Source organism: Gymnoscopelus microlampas, assembly GCF_963454915.1.
Source record: "Gymnoscopelus microlampas genome assembly, chromosome: 24".
Lineage (NCBI taxonomy): Eukaryota > Metazoa > Chordata > Actinopteri > Myctophiformes > Myctophidae > Gymnoscopelus > Gymnoscopelus microlampas.
The window spans coordinates 19,741,177-19,752,968 of record NC_139961.1 but is presented as its reverse complement, the minus strand read 5'-3'; the positions used below and the strand labels follow the sequence as shown (position 1 = coordinate 19,752,968).

Here is an 11,792-nt window from a genome sequence, read left to right as displayed (position 1 = left end):
GAGTGTAGTTATTCAATGTTATATTGCCCTCTACTGGTACCTTAACGTAATAACTTCAGACGTAAAAAAAAAAAGAAGAAACATTTACTTCTGCATCAAGAAGGTTTATTTTGAAGTACAAACAGTGAAATGTTGTTGGGACTTGTACTGCAAAACTTGTGCTAAGATTCCAACATTGCCAAATCATTTATCAAAGCAATAATAATAATATCAAAAAATATATAGGCTAATGCGTGCATTTAATTACCATATTTATGCTATGTGTCTCATAAACAGGTGGTGGGGCTCTTTGTTGAAGTCAGCCCTCATAAAGAAACAGAGTGAGATCTACAATGGTTCAAGAGCAGCTTAATCCTCTCACCTTCATGTCCATTGAGAGACTTATTATGGAACGTGGATTTATTTCACTGACTTGATCAAAGACTTTGTTGCACAGAAGTCAAGAAGAAGACGGTTAAAGGTAGGAACCCTGTTTGTCTCTGTGCTGCTGTCTGCCATTCATTGTCTGTCAATTGTCTGTCGTTGTCTGTCATTGTCTGTCATTATATGTTGCCTCAGGATGCTCATTTATATTCAGCTATTGTGACAATCAGTGGTGTAAAGTAACTAAGTACATGTACTTAAGTAAATCTTTTCGTTTTTTTTTTTTTTACTTTGGTGGAGTATTTTACATTTTCAATACTTTTACTTCTACTCCACTACATCTCTGGGGAACATATTGTACTTTTACTCCACTACTTTGAAAACTTTAGTTACTTTTTAGATTTGTATTACTAAACACAAATTAACCACTTAAGCTCTATATATATTTCAGCTATTTGAAAACAGCCGATCTACAAGCTCACAACGCGTCACGATGCAACGCATTGTGAGCTTGTAGATCGGTTATTTTCAAAGGGTTTTCATACCTTTGAACTAAAAATCCTCTCCTTTCATGAAAACTTGAAATGGGACATTCTGCATAATGAGTACTTTTACTTTTGGTACTTTAAGTACATTTAGATGCCAATACTTTTGTACTTTTACTCAAGTACATTTTGAATTCCTGACTTACTGTATACTGGTAACAGAGTATTTCTACATCGCAGTCAAAAATGTGAGTACTATTTCCACCACTGGTGACAATGAATCATGTTCATTGTCTCAGTTTTTGTCTATGGGTTTCAGGGTGGATGTGAATCTATCTGTCTTGTGTGTGTTGTGGCTGCTGTTGAGTTGAGACAGGACGCCTGGTTTATTGATTCACCAAAACAACAGTCATTCTGTTGTATTATACTTAATTAGCCTGCCTACTGTAACTGATTACATGCGTGGTATGACATGTCCTTTAGAGGGCGGCATTGTGATGATTACGTCGTCGTCAGATGAGGATGATGATGGTAGATGATGAAGATGATGATGATGGTGTGACAGTTTATCTTTGAACAAACAGCGTCCACATCTCTCAAACAACACGTTGGCCTCGTCTCTGACCGGTCACTGGTCAGTGGTGACTTCGTGACACTGCGAGAAGGGTTATGCATTGGAGAAGAACACCGAGATATCGTGTTCTCAAAACAATAGATAGCCACAGAAAGCCTGTAGCTAGTTTGACCTTGCATAGACAGAGAAATAGCAGAATAGAGTACATGGCTGAATTTAGGCCAATATAACATCATTATATTAATTTGACATTTAAAGCAGGTTTAGGGCACTAGACAAATTATGATCAATCAAGATAACGAGATTCTAACTCTATCATATAGTATGACTGTTTTTTATTCTAATACTCAAGTAAATACTCAAGTATTCAAAAGTACAAATTACTAAGTGAATTGTCAGAAATTGCTAGACATAGGGAAAATAGCAGATCTACAAACTCACAAGATATTTTCACTATATTTGAAAGAGGGCTTTGACTGGTTATTTCATGATATATTTTTGTATATATGATATATATAAGTTTGGGTCCCAAGGGTCCCTTCCTAGAAATGTAGTGGACTGAAGTCAAAAGTAGGTTCATATTTCTATTTGAAATGTAGCGAGTGAGTGCAAGTCATCAGCTTGCTAAAAGCAAAAACAAAAAACAACTAGAAAAAGTGCTCCTCGGAGCACAGGTCTCCGCCAGGTCAGGTACGTTATTCTGGCCTCCTGGTGGCGCTATAATAGGCCAATGTGAAAAGGGTGCCATTTATTCTTAGGTCTTTCACGGCAATCAGACACTGCATTCATGATTTGAGGCATTTTGTTCCAAAAATGTGTTTTGCTAAATTAGACCTGCTGGTGGCGCTATAACAGGCCAATGTGAAAAGGGTTGCATTTCTTCCTCGGCCTAGTGGGAATGTGTGTGTGAAATTTCACGGAAATCGCAAGCTGCATGCATAGTTTGAGGCATTTTGTTCAAAACAGACCAATCCTGCAAACTTTGGAAGCCAACCATAGGCAATCAGGATGGAATATGGGAAATCGGACAGATCCGTGTTGATCTCATGACTGTAGAGATACTGTGTACTGATTTGCATGACATTTGGATAAAATCTGTAGGAGTAATGTAAAAAAAATGTGTTTTGCACAAATCGGCCTCCTGGTGGCGCTATAACAGGCCCATGTGAAAAAATTGGGGCAGAGGTTCTGAATTGGCATCCAGGGAGTGTGTGTGCACAGTTTCGGAGCGAACGGACCAACGGTGCCGGAGATTAGCTGGTAACACACAGACAGGACACACACACACACGGACACACGGACACACGGACGGACGGACGGAGGGTAAAACATACTCTCTCGCCATGCCTTTCGGCCTGGCGGAGACAATAATGCTCCAAAAAGTACTAAAGTAGGCTACAGTACACAAGTAAATATACGTATTACTGTCCACCACTGATTAAGGCCACGCACAGACCCTATAACTCAGAGAGTTTACAAATGGGACCAAATGGGTCCCATTTCTCTGAGTTTCTTGGAGTTACAAACTTGTAAGGGTCCATTTGGTTCGTCAATATCAATCAATCATTTAGCAGGGGGACCCCTATTTATAGGCCTATTCATAAATAACAAGAGCTTGTGACTAAATAATAACTACATCAGATCTATTGGATCACAGGTTATTTTTTCCATTTCTTGAAAAGTAACGGATATGCAAGGTTTACACCCGACAGCAATGATGTTCAGCAGTGCCAGCTCCTCTCAAGATGATGTTGGAGTGTTCCTCTTAGGCCAGGGGGTTTCAAACTTTTTATGTCAAGGACCCCCAAAATTACATGTATTTCTCATCTCAAAGTATTTTGTGCCAGGGACCCCCAGAAGCGAAAATTTGTTTTAATTATGTTCTTTTTTTGTTAAATTCAAAAATAGCAAATCTACAAGCTCAAAGCACATCACGATGTTACATGCAGTGAGCTTGTAGATCTGCTATTTTTGAATGGCCAAAGCATAGAATATGGTTGAAGTGGTTAAAATGATTCTGTTGCTATATTAACCAATTATACTGGGGACCCCCTCGTCTAACCAGGAAACTATAACTAGACAGGACTCTCGTGCACCTTGTCTACTGATGCCCTCTAGGAGGCGCTACAGTTCTATCAAAGCAAATACTATTTGTTACTGTTAGATGGTACAAATGGATCCTAACATATTTGTAACTTTGAGGATTTTAGTGTGTGTGTGTGTGTGTGTGTGTGTGTGTGTGTGTGTGTGTGTGTGTGTGTGTGTGTGTGTGTGTGTGTGTGTGTGTGTGTGTGTGTGTGTGTGTGTGTGTGTGTGTGTGTGTGTGTGTGTGTGTGTGTGTGATTGTATATAGTCTCATGTCCAACACACTTTCCTCTAAGACTAAGTCTAAGGGACAAATGAAGTGACCTTGATCCTTTAAGTGTTTAAATGAACATAATCATCAAATCTTCTTGCACAATTGTGATGTGATTACTCCTAGACAAAGGATATGCATTATTTGTTATGTATTCAAAAATATGAATAATTAACAGATGTGCTTTTCAAAGAGAATGAAGTAAGTTGAAGTTTATTGTCATAATACTTTATAACAATGTACATCATTAGCAGTCATGACATTCTTGTCCAACTCAACTTTACATAGTAATACAAAATAAAAGCATAGTGAGTGTACATCAAGACAATATTTGATCAGTCAATCGTGACATTTTCTACTGTCCTTGACTCTTCAAGGAAAATACAGAAGTCAAAAGACTCCCACATGAATGAAGAGAATAACAGCATATTTTTATCAAACATCATGTATTTTATATATGACAGAGTTTAAAAAGCAACAACATGCCATCATAAATGGCTTATTGACTCTATGCATGTTTGAGTCCTATGTTAACAGATTAAACAAAAAATAATGTAGTTTGGCTCTGTGTGTGCGTGTCAGTGTAAATGCTGATTGTTGTATGTCTGAGAGTGTAGCCCACACATGGATAGTGGTGGACAGTAACTAAGTACATTTACTCAAGTACTGTTCCTGTCTGCAATTTTGAAGTACTTTTACTTTACTTGAGTATTTCCATTTTTCAATGCTTCTACTCCACTACATTTCTGAGGCAAATAATGTAGTTTTTACTCCACAGAAATGATTTGACAGATTTAGTTACTTTGCAGATTTAGATTATTAATACAAAATATATTAACCATTTAAGCACCACTTTATATGTGTTAGCCCCAAAATCCTTTGGGGACCCCCCTGGGGGTCCCGACTTTGGGAACCATTGTGATTTGTCCTAACCCATTTGTAACTGTCAGGTACAAATTAAACCAAATTAATACTAATCTAACCCATATGTAGTTCTGAGAGTGTATAAATGGTACCAAATGGACCCCAACCCATTTGTTACTGTTAGATGGTACAAATGGATCCTAACATATTTGTAACTTTGAGGATTTTACTGTGTGTGTGTGTGTGTGTGTGTGTGTGTGTGTGTGTGTGTGTGTGTGTGTGTGTGTGTGTGTGTGTGTGTGTGTGTGTGTGTGTGTGTGTGTGTGTGTGTGTGTGTGTGTGTGTGTGTGTGTGTGTGTGTGAGAGAGAGAAGGAGTGCAAGCGCTCTCTCAGTACACGGGATGCTACTACTGAACCTCCTCCCTCTGACACACACACACACACACACACACACACACACACACACACACACACACACACACACACACACACACACACACACACACACACACACACACACACACATAGAGGAGTCATACTGAACCCAGAACTCTGTTACACCCTATAACCCTAACCCTGCTCCTACAGCTCCTCCTCTCTCTGATACACACACAATGAGGAGTCACACCTAACCCTCCTCCTCTCTCTGACACAGAGACACTGAGGAGCCACGCCCCTCGAGCCTAAACCCAGCATAGAGTGGTTCAGTGAATGTGTGCTGGACGGTGAACAAGTGTGTCAGTGTGCCAGAGGACACTTTGTAAAAGGACACAGTGCCAGCCGGCCAGTCCACATACACTCCTACTCTGTTGTTACTGCCATGCCTTCCTACTCTGTTGGGGGTGACAGAGGTACTGTCAGGGAGACCAAATCCATTATGGAAAGAGTAACTGTTTTCATCATCATCACCTTGCAAACACCAGGACTTGTCACTGTATCCAAACGCACTTTTAGGAACCCATCCTTTGCTGATTCCTCTGTATGTCACTGCTATAAAAACTTCTCCCCTCCACTCTACCTCCCAGTAATATCGTCCAATCAGACTCTCTCTACACATCACCTGATAATAGTATGTAAATCTGTCTGGGTGATCAGGATACTTCTGATCCTCTTCCACCCATGTCCCCTTCCTGTTGTTCTCAGACAGAGAGAGGTATCTGTTTGCTGTGTTTGGATCCAGTGTGAGTTCACACACATCTGATGAGAGAACAAGATACAATACAACATCAGTTCACAAGCAAATACAACTTAATTATGATGTATACGTATTGTTATTAATAATTAATGAAAAGAAGATAATTCACATACATTAACCACTTATGCCCTATTTTTTACTTAAGCTATTCAAAAATATCTGATCTACAAACTCACAATGCGTTGCGATGTGACGCGTTGTGAGCTTGTAGATCTGTTATTTTTATTTGATTTTTTTTATCCTGAAACCATTAGAAAAACCTTCTGTAAATTGTCATCATTCTCCGTATTGGATACATTAGATGTTACACCGTAAAATCCATCATGCTAACTCATGTATAACTCGGAGAGAGTACAAATTAAACCAAATGAACCCTAACCAATTCATAACTCTGAGAGGGTACAAATGGAACCAAATGGACGTGAGCCCATTTACAACTGTCAGAGGGTCATGAGAACTGTCATGAGACATCACCACATTAATAGTTAGATGAGAAATAAATAAACGTGTCACATTTTAGTATTGTTTACTTGTGTCTCTCCCAGTGTGTAAGGACCTTGAGAGGGTACAAATGGAACCAAATGGACCCTAACATGGGTTAGGGCTGCATGGTGGAAAGTACATTTACTCAAGTACTGCATCTCAGTACAATATTTAGGTACTTTTACTTTACTTACGTACAACCATTTTTTAATACTTTATACTTCTACTCCACTACATCTCAGCAGAAAATATTGTACTTTTTACTCCACTACAATTATTTGACAGCTTTAGTTACTAGTTATTTGCAGATTTAGATTATTAATTGAAAACATTAATTAACCACTTCCATACTACAGTATTTTACACTTGGTGGTTATTTGAAATAGCAGATCTACAAGCTCACAACACGTCACGATGCAATGAGTTGTGAGCTTGTAGATTGGCTATTTATTTTTCACTTCTTTTTTTTTTTTTTTTCAATACATTACTTTCACTGTGCTAACTGCCCAATTGTAACTCTGAGAGAGTACATATGGAACCAAATGGACTCTAATTGATTTTTCCCAGCGGGATCAATAAAGGTATCTATCTACAGTAATCCATTTAGAACTCTGAGAGGGTACAAATAGAACCAAGTCAACCAACCTAATGTATTTGTAACTCTTGAGCATTGGTGGACAGTAACTAAGTACATATTTTGAGTATCTATGCTTTACTTTAATATTATATAGAGCCATAATTATTTTAACTTAAAACTGTGAAAATTGCCGATCTGCAAGCTCACAACCTATCACTAGTGGTGGAAAGTAACTAAGTAACTCAAGTGCTGTACTTAAGTACTATGTTTTTGTGTTTTTACTTTACTGGACTATTTCCAATTTTAAATACTTTTACTTCTTCTACTCCACTACATCTCAGAGGCAAATATTGTAATTTTACTTCCCTGTAATTATTTGAAAAATGCAGTTATCAGCTACTTTTAATTATTATTACAAAACATACATTCACCACTTTAGCCCTATAGAGCAAGGGTTCCCAAACCTTTCAGGCCACGACTCCTCAAAATAATCATATTTGAACTGGGGACCCCCCACCCTGACAAGCATGTGTAGGCATTACAGTTTGACTCGATTCCACAGATAAATATTGAGAAAATAATCGAACTACAAGCTCACAACGCCTCGCTGCGAGACGTTGTGAGCTTGTAGATCGGATATTTTCACAATGTTTGCCTATTTATTACGTAATATAATATTATTATTATTATTAAAAAGGTCTTAAAAGTCATTAAATTCTAACTTTAGTAACGTGCAGATACCCTGTATACACTTCTACTGTATGCTGGTTTGTTTACTGTTGAGTGAGAAAACTACTTTGCACCGTAAGTTAATCATCTGGGGACCCCCTGAAATCATTTGGGGACCTCCCTGGGTGTCCTGACCCCCAGCTTGGGAACCACTGCTATAGAGTATAGCAGTGGCAGTCACAACTTGTAATTTTGCCCTTTTTCTTTCAGCTTTCAAATATTTTTTGACACAGAATCAAATGCTTTATGGTCATGATTCACCAGGACCCTAGATGGCTTGGTTCCAGGCTTTGAATAATTAATATCAATATTTTCGGAAATCTCTTTGGGCTGAATGAACGGGCTTTCTATCTGTGGAACCAGATCGGGTACACAAAACTGCTCTGCTCTATAATGCAGCTGTCAGATCTACAAGCTCACAAGACACATTGTAGATCTGCTATTTTCTAAAGTTTCTTATACATTTTGAAAACTTGAGAAATGGGACATTCTGCAATATCAGTATTTTTACTTTTAGCACCAAAAACTTTTGTATTGAAATCCTTTGTTAGGAAATATCAACCAGGCAAGCCTGGTTGATATTTTTTATTTTATTTATTTTTCTATGTTTTGTATTGTGTGTTTACAGTACATTGCACTGCTGTCTTCAGGACCCATTTGAAAACAAGATGCTGCATCTCAAGGGGTTATTCCTAATAAAGAATTTAAAGGTGTAAATGTGAATATTTTAGCAATGTAAACTATTAATGAGTCATATCACTGCAATGCAATTCCCAAATTCCAATAATATGATACGCCGCACCATGTATAGTATAGTAAAGTATAAATCAGGTATTACTTTTGCTGCAAGTCCCATTCCGTTTTAACTTTACATGGTCAGATTGATATTTATATATCTATAGTGATGCAAGTGAAGATAGGTCATCTTCACTTGCATCTGAATGATAAATAATACAATCATCGTTTACGAAAAGTCATAATATTGGGTAAATTCACCCTTCTGATATTTTCCTTCTGATATGAAAGCGTCCCATGCCTAGTACAGTTCCCCCAGTATATGTAAGGGCACATTCAACTAATACAAATTAGGGCGTATTCCATTTTATCTCAGTGCTCAGTTGCTCATTAATTCACTATGAAATTGATTAACTGCTTATCAATTTTAACAGGACAAGCAGGATTACACATACAAAACAGCCTCTTAGGACCAGCAACCATAAACACTGACTCTCTTCACTACTCATATCTGCCCATGCTCATCTTGGGCATGGCAAGCCGTCATAAACTGCCTGAATATCAGTCCGGACCGGACCACAACGTTTTCCATAATGATTCATCTCACAGGGACACATGCTGCTAGTGTCCTCCTGTCCTTGGTCGGGGAAATTAAAATAGCGAGGAAATTAAAATACTGCAGATATAAATGTATCCACCATCTCAAAGTATTTATTTAGTGAGCTGCATGAGTTGATCTGTTACAAGACAGTGCACGTGGGCACCACCATCGGTGCTGTAGTTAAGTGTATTTCTACATTTCAATACAGCAATGCATTGATGTTACAACGAAAATGTACTTTATAATTTGCACTTCTGAATACTTAAGTAATGTTGAAAGCAAATACTCCAATACTTGACTCAAGTTCAAATTTGACCACTACTGATCTGAGAGTGTCCAAATGGAACCAAATGGACCCTAACCCATTTCTAACTGAAGGATTTTACTGTGCATCTGTGTCTCTCTCTCAAGCTTACTTTATACTTTGTTGTGTAACCGCACAATGTGATAAACAATTTTTGACAAGCGACACCATCCCATTAATCATGTATGCTGCTCATGACTCATAACATTTAGTCCTTAGATATTGACATTTGGTATTGAAGGACAGAGGATTTTTCAGTAATCGATGGATTCAAATCAGTTCAATAAATGAATGACATCTGATGGGAGAATACAGCACCAGTTTACAAACAAATACAGCTTAATACTAATGTATGAATAAATACTTCCCCATATCCTATCCTACATCCTACTATAGCCTACTGTTCCTACTATCCTATTATTTAATGAAACCTCTGACTGTATGGGATAACTGGATGTGTGCTGTTTTGATTTCATGAATAAAACAGAATACACACTTACTTATTGGGCACTTCTTTAGACCTCGTTTCAGCCAACACACTCCGCCATGATCAACACTGGGGGTGAGGGAGAGACAAAGTCAGGCCTGTATTTTCTCTTCAAAAATAGAAACAATGAATGATAATGATTTCACACGATAAACCATTAAACAATATTATACGACATCATGGTGTTAGCATACTATAAACCTACTAGAGCACATTGACACTGAGTGACATCAAGTGTCTCCATACCTGAGAGCCTCCAAGCTGCAGTGTGGATCCGTCTGTCTAGCAGACAGTAGCGCCGCACCGGAGTCGCCTGGATGATTTTTGCTCAGGTCCAACACTTTCAAATGGGAGGGGTTGGAGATCAGAGCTGAGGCCAGAGAAGAAAAGCCTTGCTCTGTGACCAGACAGCCTGACAACCTACACACACACACACACACACACACACACACACACACACACACACACACACACACACACACACACACACACACACACACACACACACACACACAGTTACCTACTGTATGACTGTACACTATTATGCACACATACCTAGCTACTCACTTGTACCACAGATTGTTTTACATTTAATGAAGAAGAAAATAAAAATATTAAGGATTAAATAAAATAGACAATCATAGAAAGATAATGTAGGCCTCTAGATATACAGTTTTAGGACTATACCCTAATACTTAGAGACTTGGCTTAGACAGGCATATAACATCACAGCTGAGAAGGCACATCAAATTAGGTTACACAAAGTATAAACCTCAGTGTTAATGTAACTATGACTCAGAATTAAATCAACACTGAGGTTACTGAGAGTGTATAAGTGTAATATACTCAAAAGAGGGGAGACATGAGGTATTGTGAGCGTGTAAAACACTCGGTAGAACAGCTGTTTTAAGATGATTAGATTCTCCGCTTTGAAAACTGGCCGACTTTTATGACTTTATGACTCTCAGCCTCACTTTGTCCCTCAGAGGGAGAAGGAACGGCCGCATCGCGATGCATCTTGCTTTGATTATTTTCCAAAGTACTATATTGTAATAGGCTGGTGCATTGTAGTGTGTTGCGTATTGTGCAGATTGTGTCTGTGCCCTGCAGTCTAAAGGTCATTTCAGACGGGAAGCGGCCGATGTGCCTATATAATTGATTTCCAATGAGAGGCGCGCGATTATTTGGGACGAGCAGAGAAGTTGAGGGGTGATGAGGCGGGCCTGGCGCGGTCCCGTGAAATTATCGTGTGTGTGCTTGTTTGTGCACACGAGTGCGGGCGGCAAGAGCTGGATTGTGGTGATCTTTTGTTTTCCCCGCACCGCGCAGGAGAACAAAACAACAATGATCACGGCGCGATCACCGCTGATCCGAGCGGTAACGTCCGCGTGGACCGCTTCCCGTCTGTCACGACCTTAATGCTCCAACATTTAATCTGAACACACACATCTGTGTGCTGAGATATATATGATATTCAATCTAACCAGTTATTATCAGTGCACCTACTTACTGACCTGAGAGTTTCCAGTATACAGTGCTTACTCGCCAGTCCAACAGAGAGCAAGTCCACTCCTTTATCCTGTAGATCATTGTTGCTGAGGTCAATTTCTGTCAAACTGAAGCTGGAGCTGAGAACTGATGATAACTCCGTACAACATCTATCTGAAAGGTTACAGCCACTTAGCCTGAACAAAAGAAATTAATGATTATTGTATTGTGTTTTCTATTAAAATAAAACAACATAATATTAAATCTAACCAGTTATTATCAATGCACCTACTGGGCAGTGCTGGAAGCTTTGACTACTGGCAGCAGCCTCAGAAGACACTCCTCTGAAGCAGAGTATTTCTTCAGGTCAAACACGTCTAGTTCCTTTTCTGATGACAGCAAGATGAAGACCAGAGCTGACCACTGAGCAGGAGAGAGTTTGTCTGCGGAGAGACTTCCTGACCTCAGGGATTGTTGGATCTCCTCTACTAGAGAATGGTCATTCAGCTCATTCAGACAGTGGAACAGATTGATGCTTCTCTCTTGAGAGG

At 39.0% G+C, this 11,792-nt stretch overlaps 1 protein-coding gene across 1 annotated transcript in view; it reads right to left on the bottom strand.

The window, feature by feature from the left end:
- Positions 1 to 3,959: 3,959 nt before the first annotated feature.
- The window catches only part of LOC311041107 (NLR family CARD domain-containing protein 3-like), a 66,963-nt gene continuing 59,130 nt past the window's right edge, over positions 3,960 to 11,792 (bottom strand). The window contains exons 8-11 of the mRNA XM_084051593.1: positions 11,268 to 11,438; positions 10,000 to 10,173; positions 9,767 to 9,822; positions 3,960 to 5,839 (exon numbers count right to left, since the gene is read on the bottom strand). Of these exons, the coding sequence (XP_083907719.1) occupies positions 5,271 to 5,839; positions 9,767 to 9,822; positions 10,000 to 10,173; positions 11,268 to 11,438 (970 nt within the window). The 3' untranslated portion in view covers positions 3,960 to 5,270. The remainder of the gene's footprint in view (positions 5,840 to 9,766; positions 9,823 to 9,999; positions 10,174 to 11,267; positions 11,439 to 11,792) is intronic.